Source organism: Syngnathus scovelli, chromosome 11 (assembly GCF_024217435.2).
Source record: "Syngnathus scovelli strain Florida chromosome 11, RoL_Ssco_1.2, whole genome shotgun sequence".
NCBI lineage: Eukaryota > Metazoa > Chordata > Actinopteri > Syngnathiformes > Syngnathidae > Syngnathus > Syngnathus scovelli.
The window spans coordinates 681,474-708,791 of record NC_090857.1 but is presented as its reverse complement, the minus strand read 5'-3'; the positions used below and the strand labels follow the sequence as shown (position 1 = coordinate 708,791).

At 43.6% G+C, this 27,318-nt stretch overlaps 4 protein-coding genes and 1 long non-coding RNA gene across 7 annotated transcripts in view; 3 read left to right on the top strand and 2 right to left on the bottom strand.

Annotated features, from left to right (window-relative positions):
- asic1b (acid-sensing (proton-gated) ion channel 1b) overlaps positions 1-12,872 on the bottom strand; it is an 82,381-nt gene extending 69,509 nt beyond the window's left edge. Inside the window, exons 1-3 of one of the 3 annotated variants that reach the window (XM_068652311.1) lie at positions 12,663-12,872; positions 10,579-10,801; positions 476-671 (exon numbers count right to left, since the gene is read on the bottom strand). In XM_068652311.1, the coding sequence (XP_068508412.1) occupies positions 476-671; positions 10,579-10,592 (210 nt within the window). In that variant the 5' untranslated portion in view covers positions 10,593-10,801; positions 12,663-12,872. Of the gene's footprint in view, positions 1-475; positions 672-7,897; positions 8,260-10,578; positions 10,802-12,662 lie in introns of those variants that run through there. The other 2 variants (XM_068652310.1, XM_049734936.1) reach the window with 2 other exon arrangements.
- On the top strand, positions 8,424-10,135 carry LOC125977898 (uncharacterized). The gene is made up of 2 exons (XR_007484772.1): positions 8,424-8,564; positions 8,643-10,135. It is a non-coding gene; the product is annotated as an uncharacterized lncRNA (long non-coding RNA).
- A 2,845-nt stretch (positions 12,873-15,717) lies between the features above and the next one.
- LOC125977409 (elastase-1-like) lies at positions 15,718-17,781 on the top strand. Its single transcript, XM_049733848.1, has 8 exons — positions 15,718-15,838; positions 16,010-16,107; positions 16,179-16,279; positions 16,479-16,604; positions 17,024-17,160; positions 17,219-17,361; positions 17,457-17,606; positions 17,691-17,781. Exons 1-8 carry the CDS (start codon positions 15,799-15,801, stop codon positions 17,700-17,702), a joined length of 807 nt encoding a protein of 268 aa, XP_049589805.1. The 5' UTR covers positions 15,718-15,798; the 3' UTR covers positions 17,703-17,781.
- Positions 17,782-19,030: 1,249 nt separating this feature from the next.
- On the top strand, positions 19,031-22,117 carry LOC125977407 (elastase-1-like). Its single transcript, XM_049733847.1, has 8 exons — positions 19,031-19,135; positions 19,206-19,309; positions 19,938-20,038; positions 20,120-20,245; positions 20,343-20,479; positions 20,732-20,874; positions 21,751-21,900; positions 22,040-22,117. The coding sequence occupies exons 1-8, from the start codon at positions 19,096-19,098 to the stop codon at positions 22,049-22,051; spliced, it is 813 nt and encodes a 270-aa protein (XP_049589804.1). The 5' UTR covers positions 19,031-19,095; the 3' UTR covers positions 22,052-22,117.
- Positions 22,118-23,443: 1,326 nt separating this feature from the next.
- On the bottom strand, positions 23,444-27,253 carry rdh5 (retinol dehydrogenase 5 (11-cis/9-cis)). Its single transcript, XM_049733167.2, has 6 exons — positions 26,543-27,253; positions 25,307-25,374; positions 24,858-25,180; positions 24,524-24,782; positions 24,041-24,204; positions 23,444-23,940 (listed from the first exon to the last, which is right to left on the bottom strand). Exons 2-6 carry the CDS (start codon positions 25,330-25,332, stop codon positions 23,720-23,722), a joined length of 993 nt encoding a protein of 330 aa, XP_049589124.1. The 5' UTR covers positions 25,333-25,374; positions 26,543-27,253; the 3' UTR covers positions 23,444-23,719.
- Between the last annotated feature and the right edge of the window lie 65 nt (positions 27,254-27,318).

The window sequence follows — 27,318 nt, the reverse complement described above, 5'->3', positions numbered from 1 at the left end:
CTTACAAAATCTGCAAAGCCAAAGTTGTCAAGTATTGCCCGCACTTTTGTCTGACTGAGTTGATGCAAAATCCAGACTGGATCTTATTGCTTCAAAGGAACCTTTGACAGATTGTATTAATACTACCTACACCTTTAGCGTTATGGTATTTCTTCATTCAAGCTTGTTGTTTGATTGAGATTTGCAAGGGGCAAAAACTCAGGCTAATTGTCATCATTTTGGCACAGAGGCCACGTTCAAGCAAGCCATCATCCTAGGCTTGCTTAACCTTCCAGATGCGGCACAGAAAGGCAGCAGCCATGTGTGCATTTTCCATTGGCACTAATTGCAATGCTCAGCACAAAGGAACACAACAATCCAGACTCCCCGTTTGCGGTTTAGCAAATGTCACCACGTTGCTCATATGTTCCAAAGAGCTCTGTTAACGCTGCTGACCTGACCTGACCTGACCCGGCGCTCCACGCGGCTGACTCACCACTTTGAAGTATTCGGCGCTGCACTCCATGCCACGGTAGTAGCAGGACAGCAGCATGTCCTTGATGTCGTGGCCCGTCCGGTCGTAGAACTCGCGCATGTTGAAGGGCCGGGGCTTGTAGTTGTCAAAGTCGGCCCTCTCCTTGAGGACCTGCAGGACGTGTTCCTCCACCAAGTGCGGGTCCCGGATCTCGTACCTGCACCACAAAGACCGAGACTCATTATTTAGTTACTCATCATAGCGATAGCGACATGCTTACATGAATAATGAATTCAATTATGATCCTTATTGGGGCAACACCATGGCAATTGCATTACGTATGCAACATAAAACTGTCCAAACATTTGTATTTTGGAGAAGTCTTGTTCATTCATGTGAAATAAGTGAAGCACAGTTTCCGACGAGCGCTATCAAGCATGTGCTTGCAGTCATTCAAATTAACCTTAATTAACCTCCGGGAAGTCCGCTCAGAGGGCAGACAGCCCCCCCCCCCCCCCCACTAAGCGACTGTCCAGAACAATTACGTGTTAAGATGAAGCGCTGTTCAAATGTAATTAGGAGAATCATGTGCGACCAGTCGGACCAACTGTGTGAATGACACCGCCGTCAAAAATTCATGCACATTTAAAAAACTTGACAGGTTTTGTATTAAATTGTACAAAGAAGCGAATCCTTCTCGAGAACTATTCTCTATAATGCACTAAAGTGCTTGGAAAGGCGTGAATGAGATGTTAACACTGTTGACTGGGATTTGTTTCACTTCCTTCTACTGTTTGGATAATTAAACATGCCCGGGGTCAAATTGACTCAGACGCATTAGTGCCATTTCTGAGAAACAACACAACAGGAGCGTCATTTCTTTTCATGCATCATCCACCTCCCTTTTCAGTTCATCAGAAAATGATGATGGAAAAATCTCCGCTCATAATAAATTGTTCAATGACGGCGAGGATGGCGACAGCTCGAGTTATTTGTCATGGGTAAGGGCTCGCCCTTCAACAGAAATTGCTAGTAAATCAGAATGAAGCTTCTTTTTATTCCACAAGGTCATGTTTGGTCAGCGTTCATCGACAGTAGCCTGCCACTTGCGAGTCATGAGTGCTCATTTTTTTAGCACCGTACCGTATTTTTCGGACTAGCCGCTACTTTTTGCATGTATTGATACATTTAAAATAATGAATGAATGTATTACCTTGCCCAACAGAATATTATATCCTCTGCAAAAATGACTAAAAATTCATTTTTCACAATCAAATCTATATGTGCTTTGTTTTGATGTATTATAGTGCCCCTTTATGGCCAATGATGGGAAACGGTTTCATTATTTGAATCTATTTGCTCTGCCTTTACAAGAAAGTGATTTATTTTTTTCATGAAAAACACATTGCGAGCATTTCTACTGCCTTTCATGGGGTTGGTGCAGCATATTTATGCTATTAAATTGTGCAACTAATTGCCTAATATGAATGAAGAATTCATTCAGTTGCATTACCGGCCAGTAATGCTTGTAAAATATTAGCAGCAACCCTTGCAAATGGCATGGCAATGATTTCATTCCCGCACATTGGTCTCGCAACTTTAGCTGCCCCCAAAGGTGGGCGAAACATCATTAGAGTTCCTCGGGAAATACGACACGGCCTCCTTTATCCTTTAGTTAAATGAATTGCATCCTGAGCCGCTGCTTTAGAAGCAACACAGACTTGCCAGGAGAGCACTTAAGCCGCCATAGCGGCTGGGAGACTTTCAAGTACACAAGGCTTCACTAATACCGCTGGACTTTTTAATATTGCCCTTCGTCTGCTCCCTTAAGAAAACTCCTCCGGCGTGCACTGCCACTGTGGCAAGAGAGAGAGAGAGGTGAGAGACCCTCAATTGGATTACGGGGCACAAGCACTTTCATTTCTTTCCAGGGATGGAGACCAATGAAAGCGGGTGGATCTGCATCACCTCGTGGAAGGAAAGCATTTATAGGAAGAACGCAAACAATTGGCACAAGCTAATATTAAACATGCATGTGGCTGGCCGCAAGGTGCTTCAATCATACCCGTATTATTCTTGCATGGAAAAAACATGAAATCTTTATTAGGGCAATTATCCACGAATGACACTAACTGCTTGACCAAAGTCAGATTGCTTGTAAAGTGTCCTGGGTGACGGGTATTAAATAATTCTAACTTTTTTCCCATCATATTTGAAGAGGTACGAAAAAGACAAATAACCATTCAACCATTAAAAGTCGAATGCACTACCATCTTAATTGTCTATTTTGACTTTATACGTACGCTGGTTACATATGCTTGCTGGTGTGATATGCTGCAATTTAAAATTATGATCCCATTTGTCGACTAATTGCGACTACTATTCATAACTAATCTAATAGCAGGCCTAATGTACACACTTGCTAAATCATCTGTAAACAATCTAACTGCAACAGTAACGGATGGGCCTTTTGCGGTCTTTTGCTATTGGTTTCCTTTTCATGAATACGTTAGGACAAAATTGGCAGATTAGTGCAACAACACCAATATCAAACCCCATTTGCAGTGATTGCGTTAATATGTAAAAAAATAAAATAAAAAAAACAATTGCCATGGCCAAGTGTTGTTTCACCCACAAGCATGTCGGACGGATATCAGCAAGCTTGCAGACTATGGAGGTTTGATTTAAAAGCTGGAGAGAAATGTGCTTGGAATCTAGCGATCCAATTGAAGCCAGCCCTTATCTCTCTTCCGAGCTCAATGAGCAGGTCAGGAAGCGACTCACAAGCATGCATGCATGCACGCACGCACGCACGCACGCGCACAGACAGACAAACCGTTTGCAAACATCTCCTCCGAGGAACATGGAGTAATGGCCGCACTGTTGGCAACAGTAAGGTAAGGAGGATGACGGTGTTAATCAGTGTGTATCTTAGCAAACAGCTGGAATTATACGCAGATAAAGACATGTTCAGCTTATCGTGCGGCTTAGGAGGCACATGCTAATTAGCAAATTGCAGCAATTACAGCGGCTACTACGTTTTCTCTTCTCGCCCTTTACATCGTGGAATTGCACTTTGGCATCTTGTGGAGACAGACCCCCATAGTGAGGTCTTTTATGGCTTTCTCCAGTGAGGCAGTATGGCACTCCATCAAACAGATCATATCAGGGGACGGGTTGATTGGGGAAATTCGCATACGCAAGTAATCATCTCCTCGATCATTTAAAGTATTCAGCAAAAAAATACAAAGTAAACATCAATATTGTGTTATCTGTTTTCACAATTTCAGCCGAAGCCAAAGATACAGAGACCGTTGGAGTGCTTCATGGGCCTACCATGCATGTTTTTGCTTTGCTTTGGTTTGGTTTGGTTTGGTTTTTTTAACATGGGAGGTATCCGGAATAGCAAGAGGAATCCAACCCGCCACCTTTAAACTGTGAGTCGGACGTGTCACTTATCAACTACGCATTCTAAATGATTCCAATGTCCATTACCAGAGCATGCATCTTGTGCCAATGTGAACACCGCGTATCTGCTATTCAATGACGATCAAAAGAGATGGAGGTTTACCAGAGTAAATCCGTCCTTTCTGCTGTTTTTGTCAAATATATTGCTGCTACTGTTACTTTTCCTGGACAGCAGCAACGCTGAAATACGTATGAGAAGAGAATAGGAGCGGATTTATGTCATGCGAGGGTGTAAGCAGGAGTTGCACTCCCGACTGCGTTTTGGGCATCCGCAGCGGATCAATAAGCTAAAAATATACCCTTACGTTTTGCTGATGCTATTTGGCTTGTACCGTTGTACAGCAGGACTTTCATCTGCATACGTGACGAGAATATTACCACGTCCAAACTTGGCAGTTGTAAATTTGGAGTTTGTCACGCACGCTCAAAGTCGACAGTGATTAAAGCGTAGCAGACGCGCTTCAAAAGAAAGGAAAAGAATGAACCAAAGGCTTGGGCAGAGCAGAGGAGAGGAGGGGAGGGGAGGGAAGGGAAGGGAAAGGGAAAGGGAAAGGAAGCAAGTGTCAACAGGGGATTTCAAAAGAGGATAAGGAAGCGCTCAAACAGCTTTTTCGACGTGGCCGTACACTCGAGTGTACTTTGAACAGTTGCATCTAAATGCTACCTACTCAAATGTAACCTGAGGGACGCGCATGATCTGGGTGCCCCTTACAAGACTCGCTCATTTCATTCATTCATTCATTCATTCATTCATTCATTCATTCATTCATTCATTCATTCATTTTGGAGCAATTCATTTCATCTTCAAGAGATTTCGGTCTTATACTACAATATGAAATGCTTGTACAAACAACTGTTGTGCCTGTTGCTGTAAAGAATTGTCCCAATGGTATTTCAGAATGAATGAGTTGTTGGAACCAAAGATTCCAGAGTTCTATCTAGTGTTGAATTGTTTATCACTCCAACATTGAAAAGATGCAGTCATTTGGTTTGATTGATGGGAATGGGATGCCCCCTCAGCTGACCTATTAAACTGCACCCACATTTGCTTATTCTGGCTTTTCTGCATCTAGATACGAACAGTCAGGCTCTTGATATTTCAAAAGCAACAATATCGGATTTTCCCTCCTTGAAACTGCTTGTACACGTGTTTTTTACGCTTGCCTTCAAATGCAATGCGAAGGCCTGCCAATCACAAAGCTCATTTCATGCTTGCCATAGGCCGTCCATCAGATAAAGCCAGCCTATGACAAATATCCTAGGCCGGGAATGTAGATGGACATGAGGAAATCTGCAGAACGCCAGTCGACAAATAAACCATCCGCCATTGTTTGGATGGAAAACAAGGACCAAACGTTTCGATTTGCACACTGGGGACTGCCTAAGGCACATGTCTTGAACGAAAATCAACTCAAACTACAACAAAGAGGAGAAGGTGAGCTTTGGGTTGAAATCATCTCCATACCCTAACCCAGCTGTACATAAGGGAACGACTGAGGCAAATTTTCAAATGACTCGGCAGTTTTGTGTAGATCAAATTAGAGGCACCAAGTGGGGCCAGAGAGGAATGATTGTTTTTTCTTTTTTTTCCCAAAGATCATATTCATCATTTACTACTGTCAAGTCAAAATGACTTCTCCGAAAAGAACTTTAAGTGCACCGTTCAAGTTCAATGTGTGCATAATATTACAATAAATGACCACAATATCAAATGTACTTCTTGGGAATGAAATCTGTTATTGATGAACTACAAGGCTAGCGTTTTTCAATGTTGTTCTTGACGGCAGTACTTGGAGAGCCGCGCATTTTTGGAAGCAGTACTCGTAAAAGGTTGGGGAACACAAAAGGTGCAATATTAAAGCTTCAACATCGGGGCCATAAATTTCACAAGAAAGCTTTTGATACAACTTGGAAATCACACCATCTGGGAAAACTTGACAGTACCTCTCTCTGAAAAACAACTTCAATCCTTCAGGTTACTCATTGTTTGTTTCATCACTCAAATATTGTGTTGTTTTTCTTGTTTGTCATTACCATAGCATCACTACATTAGCGCACACCAAAGCATGGGAATTCTCCTCGAAATAAAATAGATTGGTCACGTGTTACGGTTACCATCTGATTTATTTTCGTGTTCACAATAAAGCCCAAAATGCACAGGGTGACGGCAGCTTTTGTTGGGGCTAAAAGGTTATCCCAAGATCCCAGAGATCCTTAAAAGGTTTTGCGTGTTTGCGCCATGTTGCTGGCAGCAAGCGAGACAAGTGTCAAAACATTGCTTTGCACTCACAGTGCCATTTTACACGACTCACCTTCCTTCCTTGCCTCCCAAACAAACACGGCTTATAAAATATAGAAGGGAAACCTTGCAAGGAGCAAAATATCCTGTCGTGCAAATGTTAACATTTAAACAAACAACCACTGTCATGTTTGCACAGTCGTCCACATTTTGACTCCAAGTCAATTAGGATTTCTGTACGACACTGAAGGCCACAAGGACTTGAAGTTACTTGACACACACGCACACACGCCCGAGAATAATCTTTCAGACGCAGCAAGTCTTTGCTCACCAGGCTCAAAAGCGGCCCAATTCTCAAGATGTGTGCTTGGTATCGCTGAGTTGATCTGGATGAAAGCGCAGATCAATAACTGATAGCACACTTTTTTATCCTGCTTGTACTTTCATTTGAATTTTCTTTTCATTCCATCTATATGAATATTGATGATACAAATGCAGGCACCTATGAAAATGTACAGTTTGGTACGGATCCAAATTGGATTGCTCGGCTTTGGCGGCGCTCTGCACTCGATCTAACTAGCCTCTCCTCCAGAAAATGGGACGCTATCTACTCTCTTGTTTGATCCCAAAGCCTTCCGCAGTCACCGTGCTTCGGTTCTGTCTGACGGCAGTCTGGACTAGAAGACGACGCAAGGCTTCAAACAGTGGGTGGCGAAAATGCGTCCTGATATAACCTTTGTTGTGATTTGGTGCTTTAAAAATAAATTCCCACAGATGGGCTTCCCTGAAGGTAAAAACTTGGTGTGTGTGTGTGTGTGTTGCTCAGATTTGTTTTGATCTGCTCGGCACTAGACAAATGGCTGCAGGTGAGGTGGGAAGAAGAAGGGGATGAAGAACAGGCTACGCACGCATGACCATAGCCAGCTTTCAGCTCCGTTATGCTTACATTTTGCATAGTACACTAAAAGGCTATGGAAATGGGAATAACTGATTATGCATCATCATACGTATATGGAAAAATGGCTTTTGTAACAGAGATATGGAAAATGGATGAATTTTAAAAGATACGCTCTTAAACCGCTTTGATCCTCATATTTATGCAATCCAGTCCCGGGCTGGATTGAACGATTTGGCGGCGGGCCAGATTCGGCCCGCGGGCCACCCGTTGATCACCACTGCGTTATAGCCACCAAACAGATTGGCAAGTACTCAATGTCCATAGAAACATCTGGAGTCAAAATGCAAGCTGTACATTTGAAAAGAAGAGAGGTCAAAGGTTGCATGTGTTGCCGTTAGAAGGCTGCTAGTCACTTTGTACATGATTTTCATATACGTACGTATACATCGATTGCAATTTGTATTTGCTTGAGCGTGCATTCAGGAGACACACCTACAGTGTTGGAGCGCAGCGCTAATGGCCTAATTAATTTGTCATCGCTTTGCAGATTTTTCGGTTGTTTAAATTTGCCAGGGTTGTTAAACACACTCATTTATTTGAATTCTCAGGGTCTCTGAAGGCTTCTAAACTTAGATGGTGGTGTTGCGTTAGGAATACAAGTTGACTTCCCTGAGGTGGCGTTCAACAGGCTCCGTGTTTGACAGTAAACGTCAAGGCAAATAAGCCCTGTGCATGCCAAGCGCTCCTGCCTGCCTGGCACGCCAAGCGCTCCTGCCTGGCACCCCAAGCGCTCCTGCCTGGCACGCCAAGCGCTCCTTCCTGCCTGCCACTTACGCACCTGCCGTTGAGCAAGGCCAGCAGCTCGCCGGCGTGGTACAGATCGTTGCGCGTCACCCGACTGAAGCGGAAAGCGTTCAGGTTGCAGAAGGTGACCGCGGGGAACTCCATGAGCGGCGCGGACACCTCGTCCAGCTTGGTGATGTGCGGGTACTGGAAGTACAAGTGCACGCGGTCCACGCACACCAGCGCCAGCACGCCCACGGAGCCCAGGAAGAAGAGGATCCACAGGCTGCGCTTGACGCACATGCGCTCGTACGTGAACATGTGCGAGATGCCGTGCAGCGTGGAGCGACTGGCGAATACTTCGATGGGGGGCGGTCTCGCGTAGTCCAGGTCCTCTGAGTCCGTTTTGAGAGCCATGCTGGACTGGACTGGACTGGACTGATGCGGGCTTCGATAGGATTGGAAAAGAAAGAAATGACAGCTCAAGCCTTGTTTAGAGATCACAAGCCTGACGACCGACTGAAGGTTCCGAGTGTGCAAGTTCACGCCCTTGATCCGAACCACGCTGGAGGAGTCAAAGTGCCGAGGCTGAGCTGGGCTGGCATCAGCGACAAACGAAGCCGGCGCGGCTTGGCGCGGCTCGGCTTGGCGCGTACTTCAGCAAGTTACCTCGCCAAACCCAAAAAGAAAGAGGCGCTGTCGTCTCGCAACGATCCTCAATAGTAATCCTGACACGTCCCGGAGATTTGAATCATGGAATTTGGAGAGATGTTTTTTTTTTTCTTTCTTTCTTTTTTTAGTGGAAAAAGCAGCCCGGCTCTCGAAACAGCTGCATCACGACGAGCTGTCACAGCATCGGGTTTGGCTCGGCTCGCTTTCTGGCATCCTTCCCTCCTTCTCCGCCTTCCACAATGCAGCTAATCAGTCCGCTTTGAATGCAAAGATTCCCGGAGGAGGAGGATGAGGAGGATAAGGAGGAGATGTGCACCTGGCAGGCTGCTGCTGCTGCTGCTGCTGCTGCTCCTGCCGCTGGTGGTGGTGGTGGTGATGGTGGAAGAAAAAGACAGAGAGCTGGAAGGAAACAGTCCGCTTCTTCCCAGGCAACCTCGGAGGCTGCTGTGACGACGTGGTCTGATCAATGGAAAGAAGAGGGGCATTTCTTCCATTGTATGTGTGACGACTAGCATACTACTGAATACAATTTTGATAAGGCACAAATAACCCATATATAGCACTGGCGACCGGCCAAAATCTCCCATGTCACCAATTAGTACATTTCATATTTAAAAAATTAAATAAAATACACTATTGGTCAGTTCACGCTTGTGGCAGTCATATTTCAAAATATTTATACAAATAGTGAGCAAGCTCAATTGTTAGAAATAGTCTCTGACAATGAAATGTTAATGGTTTCATAAATGCCTTTTTTTGGGGGGGGAGGGAGTCTCTGATGAAAAACTGATGGTTTCCACCAGCGATGTCATTTACAGGGAATGCAATACACAAGTACATTACCAAGCATAAGTTGAGCTTTCTTCATGGTTAACACGAGTTGAACTTTCTTGATGGTGAAGCCACCTAAATGCTTCAAAATGCATGCGCTTGGAACTTGGGTCATTGCATTCACCAGTAGATGGCAGTAAATTCTCCCTTTGTCCCTTGAATGAAATGTAAAGTTCATTCATTCATTCATTCATTCATTCATTCATTCATTCATTCATTCATTCATTCATTCATTTATCCATCTTCCGTGGCAATTATGAAACATACAATTTGACATACTGCATAGTGTTGTTAAACAGTAAATTTGAATGAATTGCCCAAATTCCCAATTGTGGAGGCAAAAATCACTCATCGCACCACAGGCTCAATTAGGATCATCTGATATATTTCTGATATTTGTTCTTTTGCTGGCTTCACTCAGAATGGGGGCTTATGACATTCCAACCTATGCTATCGTGAAATGGATGTCATTATATGTGGAATGAGCGGAGCCAAAGCGTGGCAGTGACGCCGCTGCCAGATCTTTCATGGCAGACACATTTGCCAAAGAGGCAAGAGATGTTCACCCGTGAAATTGTTCCTAATTCCAACCATAATTGCCATTTGCCACAGTGTAACAACAAGACAGTCATCTGCACAGTCTGCTTCTTGGATCGATTAGCACTTGCCGTGTAGTTGAGCAATGTTCTGTTCCCCGGGCCATGCTAATTCTGACTAAGCACCGTGCGTCCAGGACACACGCTGGACATACATTTTAGGAGGAGAAATAAAAATAGGAAATTTTAAAGTATTGATTTGTTTTTGTTTTTCCATTGCCACCTTTGATCGTTTGGTTCCGCTTAATAAGCGCATTTTTATTCAAGCAGGTTCTTAATTTCAAAATTATTCGGAAAGCACAGCATTTTTGTTATTTAATGGTAGTACTTGTGCGACAAGGAAATGTACTGAATTCATTATGGAGTACGGGTAGTGTAAAAAAAGAAAGCTTTTTCCATGCAAGATCACTCTATAAAGCACTAAAGCCAGAGTAACACTGACATTGTGGCTTTATTAGCATTCTATTTAAGAGGAGGAAAATTCTCATCGTGAGAAACCTTAAACTCGGACACTGCCAACACGGCTTTGAATTCAAATTGGCTTCTCTTTTTTAAAAATCAAATATTTTTTCCCCTCTCACGTGTTTGCATGGAGAATCCGGAAACAATTTCTTCCTGTTTTTCAAGAGTCTGTCACCTTTGATATTTCATTTGAATAACAATGCCGAGCAGCGCTAAGCCTCCATTTCTTGGCTCCGCGCAGATGGACTTTGACTCGCCTCAACTGCCACCAATTTGGGGAGGAAACTGGCAGGGAATGCAGAAGTCATTTGTGAGGGCAGGCGGGGGTGAACTGGGCTGTGCACCGGGCTGACACCGCCCAGAAGCCGCATTCCTCCCTCCACCTGTTGTCCTGGCCCCTGTCCCAAAAATGACCTCATCAGATAATCAAAAGGTGACGGACAAGGTCTCAGCAGACAGATGGTCATTAGATCTTATAATGAGAATGCGGCCAGACAACTGCATACTACCTGAGTGGGCCATGATCATTAGCAGTCAAGGGCGCCTATATTGACAGCAAAACAACACAGTCCCTCTCACTTTGAGAAATATTACACTTTGCCACATTCGCTATAGCTGTTGTTCCCTTTTTGAAAACAACCTTTTTTTACTTTGGCTATCACGTGTGACGGGGCAGGTGCTGCCTGCTCCTGCTCCTGCTCAGCGCTTGACGCCATTGGGCCCAATTCATTCGATTTGACTGCAAGCTACTTTGGTATCAGCGCAAATGAAGGACAAAGAGGCTGTCAAAGTAGTGGCGTCTGTCTCCCTATTACCAGTTGGGCTTATCTCAAACGGAGCTTTTGTGCAGAAAAATGGATGGACACTTATTCATTCTGCACTACTGCTAACAATTCTCTCAGGTTCTTGCAAAATGGACTTTTTTTGGGGGGTGGTTGAAAAAGTTTCACCTCGAAAGGCTTCTTCAGTTCATCTATGTATCTGTTTAGTTGTGCAGCTCCCCTAGCTATGCTGGCTTCATCTTCTGGGGTGTCGTCTTGTACTAGCAGGTGACCGCTCATCATACAAACAAACGGGTCTTGGCGACAAAACAGCTTCTCCCTTAATTCCCTTGGAAGAATCAACAGTGTAAAAAAGCATTGCTGTTGCATGAATATATTGCCAAATTTCCTCTCTTCTATTTTCTTGTTCATTTTGCTGCCGGTCGTCCCCATCTGAGGCGTACCCTCGACCCTTTTAACGTCTGACTCCGGGAGAAATTAATCTTAATGCCTTATTTTGCATAAAAGCGAATTAAATATTCACACAAAGACATCCGTCTCCCCTTTCTATTCTATTCTGTTCTCTTCCCTTCACTTCACTTGACTTGATTTCTTTTGTTCTTTCTTCTGATTGTACTTGCAGAGAAAAGCCAGGCACATGGCACATGGCATGCTGCCCCTGCATATTCCAGATATGTGGAGCAGTATGACATGAAAGGAATTAGCTTTCCATTTGAAAATGAAATAGATGGCAGTAACTTTTCAGAGCTGCCCATAAAAAGTGCTTTACAGGGACACTTACTATAAATTCATTCAGGCTCAAACATGAAGGGTCCCAATTTACTATTTGTTTTTAAATCCACTGAAATGGGGCTGGCTGGGTTAAAAAAAAAAAAAATCATTCATCAGGGATAAGATAGGAGACTTATGATCTACTATGATATATTATCGCACACTAGATATATTGTTATTATGTTTTTTTAATGATTTCTATACAATACTCAAGCATATTACTCTAATAAACTTGCACAGTTTTGCACTGTATTGAATCCCATCCCATCCCATCCATTCCAGATGTCTTCTGTTAAAATGTTGTTGGAGGAAATGTGAGGTTTTGCAACAACCATTCTGCACTGTTTTGTATCCCACCCATCTTCACAGTTGCATGGGATACAAGAACATTCCAGACGTCTTCTGTTACTAAAAAAGTGAGGTTCAGTTCAGTATCAATATTGCGAAATACGTATTTGTATGGCCCAACTCAGGGAATAGGCCATAACACAACAATATCACAGAGGGGGAAACATAGTCCATGTAAACAGTATAAATGTTTTTCATCTGTTTTGAGTTATGCCTGTGGGTGGCAAAATCTTGTATCATCCATCTTGAAGTTTGACACAAAATCTAACTTCTGACTAAATTTTTATGTGCTAACAATACTAATATTAATGACATGCATGATGGAATTTCATATGATGAATAAAAGAAAGACACTCACTTTCCTACACCGTTGAGTGGTTCCATGGCTTGCCAAAACCCACAAACAAGACGGTGGTGCGGCCAGCTGTGGAATTTGCCCTGACTCTTTTTTTTTTTCCCTCTCTTCTTTGAGAAAGATAAGAACACACAAAAACAAAGTGTCCAGAAAAGGACTACACAGAAAGCTGGGCGCGCCGGGCCGGGCCGGGCCGGGCCGGGCCGGGCCGGGCCGGGCTGCACCGGGCTGGGCTGCTAACAAACAGGGAGCAGGTGCGGCCAATCATTGTAAATGCTGACAACCAAATGGGAGGGAGGGAGGGCTTGGAGGGAGGGAGGGAGGGAGGGAGGTTGCAGGAGAGATGAGCTGTCCATGGTACCGCTCATGAAATTGGGTCAATTTTGGGTCAAATTGATCCAACTTCCTGGCTCAGTCCAACTATGAACACAAGTTGGGTTGTTTTTAAAGCCAGCATGTTTAAGCCTTTTCAAGTATATTAAATATTATTGCTGTTGAAGTTCTAAACACCACAAGCGTATAGGTAACGTTTTAACGTTTACAATTTGTAAATTCTAACCAACCACTCGAGCGTCAGAATCATTGAAGGCCTGCAAAACAGATTCTACACAGCAGTTCTTTCACTCTGGATGTCCGTCCACTTTTTGTGGCCTAAAGCACATTGTGCTGAAGAGCCAGGACACACATTTCTGTCCATCAACAGACATTTGCCACATGATGTGTTGAAATTCTAAATGAATTTTCTTCTTGCTCTTGTAATAGAGCCAGTAGTCATGCATGACAGTCACATTCCACACAGCAGTGAAGCTGTCTGACTGACTGGCTGGCTGGCTGGCTGGCTGGCTGGCTGGCAGCAGTGTGATTGACACATTACATCATACTGTAGATGCAGGAAGAAGAAAACCCATGCTTACTTTCAGATTGAATGTCACATTGACTTTGTATGGATACAAATTGTTGATAAATCCAAAACGGTGCTTTTTCCTTGTTGTCAATGTCTTCATCCCTGAAAATGCTCAGAAGAGTGTGCACCCTGCAGCCACCACCTCAAAAGTTCTAACTTCACTCAAATAGATCCTATTGACCCTTGTAGAACCTCTCAAACCAGGTAGATCTTTTTGACACAAACTCCCATGGTACATAGGGAAGTTGTGGAATTGGTTCCTGCAGTCGGAAAGCCACACCACAAGCCAGAGAGCGCAAAAGTGCACGATGAAGTGAAAGCAGCAGCAGCTGCTGCTGCGTCTTCCAACACAAAGATGGATGACCGCTAGAGCACTCCAATCAATCACACACTTGTGGCCACAGCATATCATCTTTCCCGCGACCCAGATGCGTGGGCGCGTGCATTCCCCAACACAAGCCCTCAACCTTTACAGGACCTTTACAGCAAAGATGTAGTGGCGACTTAAAGAAGAGCCAAGAGGGAAATGTGAGAGCAAAGGTGGAGATGTAAAGAGAGAAAGTGCGAGAGAGCGAGAGAAGTGATGATGTTGGTGTCGGTGGTTACATTGATTGTTTTCACTGCGCAATTAAATCGTGCGGGAAAGCCAGTAGATCCATTTCCACACGTATTTGCACACACAAAGATGGATGGATGATGATTGACAGAGATTTGCAAACAGTCAAACATAAGAAATAGAATGGTCATGACAACATTGCTAGGAATAGTCATGTCAACATGACTAGGTTTTGTTTATTTTTTTCAACTTCTGCTTGGTGTTGGTGTGACATTTTCATGGGAACTAACCGTGGCGTTCATTACCAAGGCGGTATCAAGCGCAAACATCTTTAATGAACACGCAACACTGGCTGACTTTGATCTGAACGAACGCTTAAGCGGAAGTTGCTGCGGCGATAGCGGTTGAGACTCCGTACGTGGACAAGATGTCCCCCGTCGACGAAGAACTGGCGCGCCGACGTTTAATCCTCGTTCCCATCTCGAGGCCTGTTCAATTAACACGCAGGCCGGATATAATTCGTAAATGGCCCGATAAGGAAGTAATCCCAAATCCATTCCCTTTTAATGACTTCCTGCTTAATTAAGAGTCTTCTGTTTAAGACACACACACACACACACACACACCCACACACATTAGGGAGCTTGATCGGAAATCTATTGTTGAAATTATCGGCACAACTCTTGGCTTTAATACACATTTATCTTTGCTGTGAAAACATCATGTGTTAATCCAGCCACCATTCAAAAGCAGTTTGGGAGAAATCTTCTCGGAGCCACTTCTCACGCTGGAGTCATTACGGGGACTATTTTGCTTTTTGACATTAAAACTTAACGGCTGTTGAAAAGGGAACACATTATGGACAATTGACTTTTTGTAATTGCTCGTAGACAAATAGTTGGGATTAGGGGGGGCAGCATCCATTTCCTCCAAGGAAGAAAATCTTCTCATGGGTAACAAAATGACTTCAGCTGGTCAGCTGCTATGTAGTGATGCAAATAATACATCAATTGTGGCTCAGCTCCACACAGTACTGTGAGATGCCACCGGGGGCCACGTTTTCCCCTGCTTATCTTCTCATGCTCGTCACTTTCAAGGAAAACTCATGAGGGAGGGCTGTGTTGTAAATATTAACCAAGCGCTTGCACGCCATTTCATCGAGAGGCGAAAGTAAAAGTGGTCTTTATTTGGGAGATGAGGCCATGAGTTAAGTTCCAAATAAATGAGCACGCTTCATTTCACTCAACTTGACTTCCTTCTTTTCCCATAAAAACGAAAGCAACAAAATCGATCCTGTAAAGTGACTTGAATTTTACACCCGAGACATTTCAGAAAACATACTCAAGTTGAACCTTTACTCTTTTGTTTCATCTTGATGATTTGATTTCATACGAGTGAAATCATGAGAACAGCATCCTTGTGCAAATATTTGTCTCCTACTTGTCTTGAAACAACCACGTGTCATGATTCTGATCCAGTCTACGTGTCATTCCTCAATGGTGAGCCATTAGCGACTCTGATAAGGCACTGTGGGATAGTCAACAGGTGCATAGCCGGGCACAACGCATGCACACTCGCACAGCCACACGCACACGCACAAAAAAGGTGAAGGTTGAGCGGCGGTAGGTATAAAAGAAGCAGGAAAACAGCCGCAGAAACGTCGGTGACACTTTGCAGACATGTTGAGGTTTTTGCTCTTGACAACTTTGACAGCCCTGGGTAAGCGAGTGACATCACACACATGCGTGCACACACACTATGGAAATGTTCCTTATTGATCCTCTCTCCCCATCAGGCTGCTTATACTGTCACCTTGTCACTCATTTTAAGCTTTGCAGTGCATTCTTCTCTCAATTCCCAAATGAAAGGCAAATGTTCTTTCTCCAACAGTGCTGGCTGAGCTGGAGCCCCAGCCCAGGTATCTGGAGGACGTCTCGGAGAGGGTGGTTGGAGGCGAGGTGGCACGGCCCAACTCCTGGCCCTGGCAGGTAAACAAGGCGGGAGCTGAATTGTGCAGCTACGGCTTGTGGCCACCTACAACGTATATTGTGTTTCCCAGATTTCCCTTCAGTACAAATCTGGCAGCAGATTCTACCACACCTGCGGGGGAACGCTCATTGAGAGAGGCTGGGTCATGACCGCTGCTCACTGCGTGGACAGGTATCGGGATTATTTCATTTGATTGTTTTGTAATATATATCAAATGGATTGGGCACCATCCTCCTGCTCAGGACAAACAAATACCTAGTACAGTATGATGTGTGTTTTTTTTTATTGTTTTTTTCTGTTTGAATTTCCCATTTGGCCCGTGTGCGCTTACTGCGTTGTTGATTTCCTCCCTGTCTTTGTCTGTCTTTAGTCAAAGGACGTGGCGTGTGGTTCTTGGCGAGCACGACCTGAACAGCAACAGCGGCATGGAGCAGGTCATGAGCGTCAGCCGTGTCTACGTCCATCCCAGATGGAATTCTAACAACGTGGTTGGCGGGTGAGGACGCTTTTACACGACATGTTGATTTTTTTTTTTTTTTTTCCATCACCGGCAGAACCCTAAAAGTCTTCCAGGCAGAGAAACTCACCTGTCACAACATTAGGTACACCTCAACTTAATACAGTTTCATGCAAAATTGGAGCACAAACTGTTCTTGGAGATGAAATGACATTCTTTAAAAAGTGAAATACAACAGAACTGTATTTTTTCACATCCCACTTCAAAAATTACTTAAAAAGTGAAATACTTTATATTATATACATCACATAATGAATATAGTATATGACATGATTAATATATATGATCTCTTTTTTTCACATACCACTTTGCGAATGACCTTATGATGCAACCCTCTAGCCTAGCACAAAAATAGATCACTAAAGAAATGTATATACTATCGTGTGTGTCTGACACAGCTACGACATCGCCCTGCTGCGCCTGTCTGGCGAGGCCTCCCTCAACTCCTACGTGCAGCTGGGCTCCCTGCCGCCTTCCCAACAGATCCTGCCCCACAACAACCGTTGCTACATCACCGGATGGGGACGCACCTCCAGTGAGTTGCTGGTTCATTGGCCTACTTCATTGCCCACGCTCATTGATTTTGTTCCCAGCCGGCGGCAACCTGTCCCCGCAACTGAAACAAGCCTACCTTCCCCTGGTGGGCCACGCGACCTGTACAAGCTCCAGCTGGTGGGGCAGCAGCATCAAGACCACCATGGTGTGCGCCGGTGGTGCTTCTGAGTCCGGATGCAACGTGAGTGACCTCCAGAAAAAACAACAAAAAAAAACAACAACAAGGTGACTCAAACTAAGGTGAGAAAGAAAAATGTCATTGCGGCTTCACTTCAGGGCGACTCCGGCGGCCCTCTCAACTGCCTGGTGAACGGAAAATACTACGTACACGGTATCGCCAGCTTTGTGTCCGGCTATGGATGCAACGCTGTCAGGAAGCCCACCGTCTTCACTCGCGTTTCCGCCTACATCGAATGGATGGACTCAGTGGGTGACGTTGCGTACTTCCGTCATTGACTTGACATCATCTTCATTTCCCTGCAATATTTCTCCTTTTTTTTTTGTTCACAGATCATGATGTAAACAAAAGCAGAAGTACAAGAAGCAGCACATCGACTGTTGTTGTTGTTGTTGTTGTTCCAAATAAAGGTCATTCACATCACTTTGAGTGATGGCTTCTTTCTTGTTAGGCTTCAAAAGTAGAGAATTGATTCCGAAGGGTTCTTGCACACAGGAGGAATGGCTCCAAGATTTCGTCTTCATATTCCAAAACTCAACAAGTACAAAGCTTGACACTACAATAAAGCAGTTCACAATCAATTTAAACATGTCAATGTCATAAAGATGCAAAAGCAGAGGCTTCCACTTATGCATAACTATTCTGAAAGTGTGAACACACACAAAAAAAAAAATCAGAATCGAAACAAGCGACTCAGCAGTGATGGTCAGGCCTAGCCTCATTATGTCCAGTTTTTTTTCAAACGTACACCTTGAAAGTGAATTTTCAATCATGGTCCGACATCGTCCGACATCAGAAATAAAGCCGTGATGCGCATAGAGCTCAACTCATTAGAAAGTAAACTTTGCTGAACCATTTAGAGGACTGAGAAAGTTACCAGGTCTGCAAAAAGGCGTTCATCAGTCAATCGAAAATCAGATTGGCTAAAAGAAGAATGCCTGGCTGCCTACATGCATGCCTGCCTGGCTGCCTGCAATGACTGCACTGGGTTATGTGAAGGCGTTGGGTGAAATAATATGAGCTTGGCCAATGACTGGAAGCTGTGCGGCCAAGACACACGCTATCAAATTGAAGACAAAAGACTGTTGGAAAGAAATGAAAAGCCATTTCACTGTAGCCTTTGAAGGTCCTGATGGCACGCCACCGCTATTATGTAACACTGTTTATCAAACACCTGTCGAGTCAAACATCAGCGGCAAGTGGAAAAGTTTTGCCTAAACTTGGCCAGTCAATAATCATTTCAGCGCTCAAAAAAACGATACGAGACGGAAACTACAGACAAACAACTGAAGAGACTGCATTGAATGCAGTTAGCGTAAAAAGAAAACACAAATGGGATGGAATATTGGATTAGCACTCACTCCATGTTACATCGACAAGATATTGTATTGATCATACATTCGTCTTTTGAATGGCAGACTTTTTCTTCTATTTAATTGAGCAGATGTACCTGATTAACCGTCTGGTCCATGTGAAGTTTATCCTATCCAGTTAAGATCCATTCAAAAAAAAAAAAAAAACACACACGTGTGAAAGCAGGAGTTGCACAGGAATCTTCATGGAAACAGAAACTGGATTGTTCACCGAGTCAGCATTTCTACAAATGATTGTTCCGGCCGTACGGTGATAAGAGTGTGATCTGCACAGGTGGCATTGAGCAAGTCACGTTGACGTCCAGCAGATATAAAAGGCCCCAAAAAAAGGAAGTGCAGCACCTTTTTTTGGGCAACCGCAGACATGTTGAGGTTTGTGTTGCTGACCACTCTGGCCGCACTGGGTAAGATTTGTCTGCTTTTTCCCATTTGATGCCTCACCCTGACATGACTGACTGCTTGATGAATCCTCAGTGCTGGCTGAGCTGGAGCCCCAGCCCAGGTTCTTGGAGGATGACGAAGCCCAAGAGAGAGTCGTAGGAGGCGAGGTGGCCAGAGCCAATTCTTGGCCCTGGCAGGTAATTGACTTTTTGTATTTGATCCTGTCATACTTTGATTTTATGCGTATGTACCGCTATGAAGATAAAATGAATGACAACAATTTGCTTTGCTGTGCGCTGGTGTACCACAGGGTTCGATGCCAGCGCTCCTATTTTTATTTTTTATATTGGCTGCTTTTGGCTCACAATTCAAATTTTACAATAGAAAGCCAAAATAGATAACCCCCAAATAAACAAGACGACAATAGAAGAAACATAACAACTGCTTGAACAAATGTATACATGCTTAAAAAAAACATTTCTTAATTTTTGACGTTCAGTCACTAAAAATGTCACGACACATCTTTGAATATAACAATGTGTATGTGCTTGCAAGCAACTTCAATGCAACAATAAAATGTTTTTGAAATTTTACAAGTGGAAAACTGAAAGACAAATGAACTACATTACACACTAAAATAGGTCTCCTTATTATTTGGCATGCATTGTGTTTTAAAATAACCTAAAGGTCAAATGAAATACAAAAGAATCCCATGTAGTTTAGAAATGAAATGTGTGTTGTTTAGTGATTTTTTTTTTTTTCCCCCACCCATGTCGAGAACATTTGGTAACGTTTCACGTGTACCTTTTGTGTTGCATTACGTAGATCTCTCTTCAGTACAAATCTGGCAGCAACTTCTACCACACGTGTGGAGGAACTCTGATTAAGAGAGGCTGGGTGATGACCGCCGCTCACTGCGTTGACCGGTGGGTGCCAAAGCAAAAATGCCTGGCGCTTGCACGTTTTCCAGCTACAACAATACTAATCAAATGTACGCACCGCCACAGTTCCAGGACTTGGCGTGTGGTTCTGGGAGACCACAACATCAACAGCCAGGAAGGCAGAGAGCAGTACATGAGCGTGAGTCGCGTCCACATTCACCCCAGGTGGAACCCCAACAGCGTTGCCGGAGGGTCAGCGATGCTCATTTTTCTGCACTCCTTCCTCTAAAACGGCTCTTGAAGCTTCTCATGCTACAACATTGTCTCTCCTTGCTCTCCTTTCAATTAGGTTTGACATTGCTCTGCTGCATCTGTCTTCTGAGGCAAGCCTCAATACTTACGTCCAGCTGGGTGCCCTCCCTCCCTCTGGTCAGATCCTGCCCCACAACAACGCCTGTTACATCACCGGATGGGGACGCACCCAGAGTGAGTAGCGAGCGAGCGAGCGAGCGAGCGAGCGAAAGGTTGAGAACAAGACTTCTTACAATAGTACAGCGAGTTCCAAGATGTTTCTGTCAAGATTGCTCCTCAATGGGCCTTAAGCAGTACCATTTCGTACTGCCTAGAAACATTCATGCTGTTGGAAATTAGCTCACTTGATACAACAGTGCTTGTCCTTTCTGATTTGCCACTAAATCCCAGTGACATCACATGATTGAAATAATGTGTGCGGTGTAGCTGGAGGTCAGCTGTCTGCCCAGCTGAAGCAAGCCTACCTCCCTGTGGTGGACCACAAGACGTGCTCCAGCTATGGATGGTGGGGCAGCACGGTCAAGAACTCCATGGTCTGTGCCGGTGGAGGCAGTGAGTCCGGTTGCCAGGTGACAAGGCTCGACATATTTAGTATTCACAGAACCCAAGTAAACACCGACTGTATCAAACAAAGACATAAAACCTGCGCTTTCTTTCCTTCCAATTCTGACCCAATAACGGTGAAATTTTTACATCTATGACTAAGAAATTCAAAGAAGACCTTGCGTATTTCAAGCAACGACGACATAAAATTGCCTTAAGGTCCAATTTTCAGCATTTTAACAACATTTGTATAGTTCAACAAAAATTGTGTACAAACAAATGTCGACATATTCATACTCGCAGGCATATATTCTTCATCCTCCGCAAAGAACAAGACCATTCTGAGGCTTACTCAGGAGCTGAGTGTGTGTCTGTGAACAGTATATCCATCCATCCATCCATCCATCCATCCATCCATCCATCCATCCATCCATCCATCCATCCATCCATCCATCCATCCATCCATCCATCCATCCATCCATCCATCCATCCATCCATCCATCCATCTGTCATCCATCCATCCATCCATCCATCCATCCATCCATCCATCCATCCATCCATCCATCCATCTGTCATCCATCCATCCATCCATCCATCCATCCATCCATCCATCCATCCATCCATCCATCCATCCATCCATCCATCCATCCATCTGTCATCCATCCATCCATCCATCCATCCACCCATCCATCCATCCATCCATCCATCCATCCATCCATCCATCCATCCATCCATCCATCCATCCATCCATCCATCCATCCATCCATCCATCCATCCATCTTTTTCCAAATTGCTTATCCGCACAAACTGTGAATGGCATTTCACTTGATTTCAGGGGGGTAAATTGATTTGAAATGCAATCCATTTTTTTTTTTTGCAAAGTGTTGTGTCTTTGTATTCAGGGTGACTCGGGCGGCCCTCTGAACTGCAGCGTGAACGGCAGGTGGGTGGTGCACGGCGTGACCAGCTTCGTGTCGTCGTCCGGCTGCAACGCTTACAGGAAGCCCACGGTCTTCACCCGCGTGTCCGACTACATCAGCTGGATGAACGGCGTCAGTATTCAATTCCTCAATCTGTTGTGTCAATTAACCCTGAGGAACTCCTTATCATGCCGTAATGCTAAGTGGTCTTTAAGCACCAGTTTAGGTTTTGGTTGACCATAATGATGATTCATTTTTTTTTTCCTTTCAGATAATGGGTTGAAAAGAGAAACTGAAGAACTCTCATGGACCTCCTACCACGTCCATTGGAATAAAATGTTCTACCCTATCAGTTTACCTTTGTCTCGTTCTTTGGGCCAATGATGGCAGCCGGAACAATAACTACTCCAACACACCTGATTCAAATGATTAGGTCAGCAAGCTCTAGAAAAGCCTGATAAAAATCCGGGTGATTTGAAAAGGGGTGTATATGCACAGAAAACAGGCTGGATGGGCAGGGGCCCTGCAACACCGGACTCATTTAATAACTAGACTATGATCAACGCAAGGCAATTGATCTTGTAAAAGCAAAAGGACCTAACACTAGTAAGTTTTGGGAGCCATTCTAGCATTATTACCAAACAACTACCATTAACCAAAGAATGCCTCACAGTAGCTCATTTGTTTCTGAAGGAAGTTTGGTAAAGAAAAATTTAAATACAATAAATGTTATTATTTTTCTATTTAATTTTCTATTTTTCTTCAAATGTTATTTCAATATATTTTTTTCTGCAGTTATTATCCTTTTGATAGACGTACAGCGCCATCTGGCTGATGTCGAGAAGACATGTAGAAAAAATATATAAATATATATACAAAAAGTCATCAAAAAGAAAGAAATATTTAAAAATGGAGAAAAAACTTTCAAAGAGTGAAGTCAAGAGTGTGAAAAACCTGCGGTTGCAAGAAATGATATTAAAACCAAATAAGCAATTTGTATCATTTTGTAAACAAAAAATAATAATAATAATAATAATGATGATGATAATCATATAAATGAAATGTTTATCTAATCTAATGTATCTAATGTTATTTGAGTACAGTTTGGATTAAGAATGACTACAGAAAACAAGTTGATTTTCTTTTCCCAAAAAAAGAAAAGGCATCCAATATCCGACAGTCCTTCTCTCTCGTGGAGTATCGAATGGCAAAAATTCTGCCTGTTTTCTTTTTCTGACTGAAACCTGAGCAGGCGGCACAAGAGGTCATCACGATACGGCATCAATAATGCATCACAGCCACAGGGTGACAAGTTGCTCACTAAAAAAACATTATGACTGTCGAAAAGTAAAACAATGCATAACTTTCAAGCGTTGGTTGCATTAGTCATGACGCTATCGCACAGCGTCAAGTAGCACAAGTGCTTTTTACGTGACATGATACTGCTGCTTGCTGTTTTCTTCATTTCTCTCCGTCAAAAAAGAAAATGGAAAGAAAATAGCCGCCACGTTCATTATTACTAATAGTGCGATGCAGTAGCTCGGAGATATCTTCTAAAAGGCCATGTCGTTGTTGTTATTTCATACGTCATATAAGATAAGAAATAAGGTGATGTATTAAATACTCATTTGTTTATATACGAATAGTGTAGTAGTGTCTCTACCGACCCACCAAGAGTGAAATGAAATAACCAAGCAGATTTGCCCATTTCTGAAAATGGCTCGTTGAAGATCCAGCACTTTTACTGAAAAAGGCTCTTCATTGAACTGTATACTTTTATTGTTCACATAAAGAAGGCATATTTGATGGCAAAAGGCACATTGGATTAGTAAGTTATATTAGTGACATGATCCACCTAATGTGTTTGTAATTATAGAGCAATTGCCAACTATCCATTTTTTCACAGCATCCCCTGTAGCAGGGAGAATGACTCAAGCTATTAGCTGTCCAGTCACACGCTCTTAGACGGACGGGGCAGAACAAGCTTGAGTCCGATATCCACCACGCAGGACGGCATGTAGGATAGCGGGATCCACAGAAGCTTGGCGTCCCACCCGGCGCTGTAGCGGGTCCGAGGGTACACGGCGGTCAGCGCGTGCTCCATGCAGCTCGTCACCTTGGTCAAATCCGAGTCGCAGATGGCGTTCATGATGAAGCGCTGGATCCTAATGTCTGCAATGTCAGTGATCGGTGGCTGAGTCTTGGAAGTGACATCCTAACGGGTAAGAACTATTGCTTCATCTGTGACCTTTACTGTAGGTTGCCTACTCACACTTGTCCAGATATTTGTCCCCATAGCTGGCTTGCACTTCAGGGCTGAGCTGGTTCCACAAGCGGTGCAGTTCCCTTTCGATGGGCTCTAAGCTGGTCACGGCTGTCTTGAAGAAACCTGGCTCAATGATGCACACGTTCACCCCAAAGTAGTTGATGTCTCTCCTGTGCAGTGTAGAAAGACATACTAAATCAATTCAAGGCGTAGTAGATCCAAAATACAAAAGAAAATGTGGGCTCCACAAACTCATTTGAGAATACGATATTTGATTGATTGGTCAGGTTTATCTGATGTTTGGCGTGCAGAGTATTCAAAAAGATATAGCCCAATCATAAAATAACTTCCGTTGTTGATTGAAAGTGGAAAGAGCTCTGCAGACTGTCCACAAAAAATGGAAGAGCGCATAAGATGTCCCGGATGGCTCCATGACGGTAGCGGAACCTTGGTGAAGCCAAGGCACGCAGCAATTCTGGGCCTTCTTACCTCAGGCAATCAGAAAAGGACTCCACAGCAAACTTGGAGATGCAGTAGCCGCCGCCGTTTGCCGCGACCCGACCCAGCACGGATGCCACGTTGACAATGCGCCCGGCGGCTTTCTTGACCAGAGGCAGGAAGGTGACGGTCATGCCGATCGTGCCGTTCATGTTGACCTTCAGCGTGCTGTGGAAGTCCTCCACTTTCATCCACTCGCTGGGGCCCATGGGTAGCGAACGCCCGGCGTTGTTCACGATCCCCCAAAGGCCTCGTGCATGGGGGAAATGCCATACTACGTACGGATATTCCTGCGCAAGTTGACGTTAGCGGTCCGATGACTCACCACTGTCGCCAACCTCCTTCTTGGTCCACTCCATGGCTTTCTGGATGCTGTCCTGACTGGTCACATCCAGCAGCACCGTCTTCAAGTAGGGCCCCGTCATCTTCTTCAGCTCCTCGGCTCCTTTTTCGGTGAGGCAGCCGGCCAGCACGTGGAAGCCCTTTCGTTCCAGCTTTTTGCACAGCAGGTTTCCGAAGCCCGAGTCGCAGCCGCTCACAAAGACGTATTTGTTGGTTACGTCTTCCATTTCCAGGCTGTCTCGGTACAGCCACGCGGCGATCCACAACACGGCAAAGGTGCCGCTGATGTACAGCCAAGCGTAGTCCCTGGTGAATGGCACATTTTTATTCTATACGTACCAGGCTGCACTTCGTTAGATAGTTATTGATTTCATACTGAAACTGAGAGGAGTCCGTTTGAGCCACATTTCAGGACGGTCATGTATTCCTTACCCTAAAAGCGCATAAACAAACTCCATGTTTGTTCTGCCTCCAGGCGCTGAAGCGGCCTTTGTTGTCACCTGCGCTCCAATATTAGGGGAAATGAAAAGTGGCAAAAATCAGACCAATGAATCAGTTCAATCAGAAATGGGTCCAAATGTGAATGTAGCGGCATTATTTTCGCTGATAGTATTTTACTGCTTGGGGTCACATGAGCAATCTTTACTTAATACTCTTAGGAAAGGCATTTGCATTGTTTGCAAGTGGACATGTAGTAATGCCCGTGACAGAGCTGCTTGCAAGGTGCCGGTAGCCAATTATTTTCCAACCTTATTATTGGGCAAACAAATAAGGATCATTCTATATTCCAATCGCTTAAACGGTGACATTTTCAACAATGTCTTGTTCGAATTGAAATGACCTTCTTGGAACCCTGGGCTTGGCAAACTCTAGCTCGCAGTCCTCACTAAGGGCTTATTTGTTTTTTTTAATCCATCCCACTGACCATTCAATGAGTAATATTGGTAGCGTTGTGCAATATTTGCGTCGTTTTTATGAAAACTAGTTCATTAAAAATGTACATACCGGTCCATCATTTTCCCATTTCAATGAATGTGTCCAATTAATGTCAGTAATCTCAAATATTTGAACTAATATGAAGTACATTGAATACTAAATGGACGGGAGCAACTATACATATAAATTCAACATGTATTCATTTGATTTATGACGTCATCAGTTCATTAAGCAAATTCTAAGTGATGCAATTAAAATTCAAATTCTTACTCTTTATCTTTATTGACAGACTTTTCCATTGAGTGTGTTTGTTTTAGCTCGTCCACGAATGACCAATAAAACAACATTTAGATGAACAACAATTCAAAATTAGAACCATAAAAAATGACAAGTGTCAAATGGACGCATGACAGATAACACTCTAATAGCCATAACACGTGTTTTATGTTGCAAAAATCTCATACCTTGGCACACCACCAACAATGTCATAAAAAGGGGACACACAGGATAATTATGTCCCTTCTGCCATTTAGCATTGAATTATTTGACTTGTCACTATGTGTCAGTAGCATCCCTGAGCGAACGAGAACTAATTAAGTGAAATTGAACCATTTTCTGCAGCCATGGTCATAGCAGAACTGGGAATCTAAGATTAATAAGGAGAAAAACAAGTGAAACAAATAATAGAAAAGATACGTTATCAATCAATGATGAAAATGTCTTTCAACCTACCTTTTTCCTCTTTGGGGACGTGATGGATGTGTACAAGTTATCCTTGTACCTCAGTTTATGCTCACATGCAACTCAAGTCAAGGAGGCCGCTCAAAAAGAGGCTTTCACTCGCACTGCTGCTAGTTTATCCCTTAAGACAAGTCCACAATTGCTAATCCCAAATCCATCGAGGCATTTGCTTTGTGCACAAGTGCCCTTTGAAGAGAAATATAGCAAAATGTGAAGAAGAAAAAAAAAAAAAAAGTAATTTAGATAAACCAGCTTCTCATTGCTGTACAGTGTTGCATTAGTGATTTCAAATTATTCTGGGATCAGTTAAGTGTTCTTTTAATATGCACAAATCCAAAAGGGGCTTTTATTTAAGCGCGTTAGTCATCGCAATCCCACGTGTAAAAAGCCTTTTTTGTAAGATTAAAACATGTGCCCGATGTTGAGTGGCACGTTTGTTTGCGAAATATTCCAACTTAATTGTTGATGATACGAAAACGACAGCGCTTTGCTTCATTTGGATCACGCCGGCCAAGCTGGAGTGGAATTGCTTCAATGTCAGATATTTTGCCACAAGTACAAAGTCATATTAAGTTTCATTTCAAACCAAACAAAACTCTCTCCCAAGAATGGAAACACGTCACTCCTCTGTTGTGTAAGAGCTTATTATTCTACATCACGTGTTCCACTGCTTTATTCCTCAACAGATTTGAGAGGCAGCTGGCATAACTTTCTTTTCAACTCTGTCTGATACATTCCGCAAAGTTTGATCTCCAAGCAAATATTTC

What these genes read in the sequence shown, in the direction of transcription:
- LOC125977409 (XM_049733848.1), top strand. Translation starts at nt 15,799, where the DNA reads ATGTTGAGGTTTTTGCTCTTGACAACTTTGACAGCCCTGG. An exon ending in GACAACTTTGACAGCCCTGG is followed by an intron (nt 15,839 to 16,009) that starts GTAAGCGAGTGA and finishes TTTCTCCAACAG; the next exon opens with TGCTGGCTGAGCTGGAGCCC. An exon ending in CGGATGGGGACGCACCTCCA is followed by an intron (nt 17,161 to 17,218) that starts GTGAGTTGCTGG and finishes TTTTGTTCCCAG; the next exon opens with CCGGCGGCAACCTGTCCCCG.
- LOC125977407 (XM_049733847.1), top strand. Translation starts at nt 19,096, where the DNA reads ATGTTGAGGTTTGTGTTGCTGACCACTCTGGCCGCACTGG. An exon ending in GACCACTCTGGCCGCACTGG is followed by an intron (nt 19,136 to 19,205) that starts GTAAGATTTGTC and finishes ATGAATCCTCAG; the next exon opens with TGCTGGCTGAGCTGGAGCCC. An exon ending in CCAATTCTTGGCCCTGGCAG is followed by an intron (nt 19,310 to 19,937) that starts GTAATTGACTTT and finishes TGCATTACGTAG; the next exon opens with ATCTCTCTTCAGTACAAATC.
- rdh5 (XM_049733167.2), bottom strand. Translation starts at nt 25,332, where the DNA reads ATGGAGTTTGTTTATGCGCTTTTAGG. An exon ending in TTTGTTTATGCGCTTTTAGG is followed by an intron (nt 25,181 to 25,306) that starts GTAAGGAATACA and finishes GCCATTCACCAG; the next exon opens with GGACTACGCTTGGCTGTACA. An exon ending in GAAGGAGGTTGGCGACAGTG is followed by an intron (nt 24,783 to 24,857) that starts GTGAGTCATCGG and finishes CCCATGCACGAG; the next exon opens with GCCTTTGGGGGATCGTGAAC.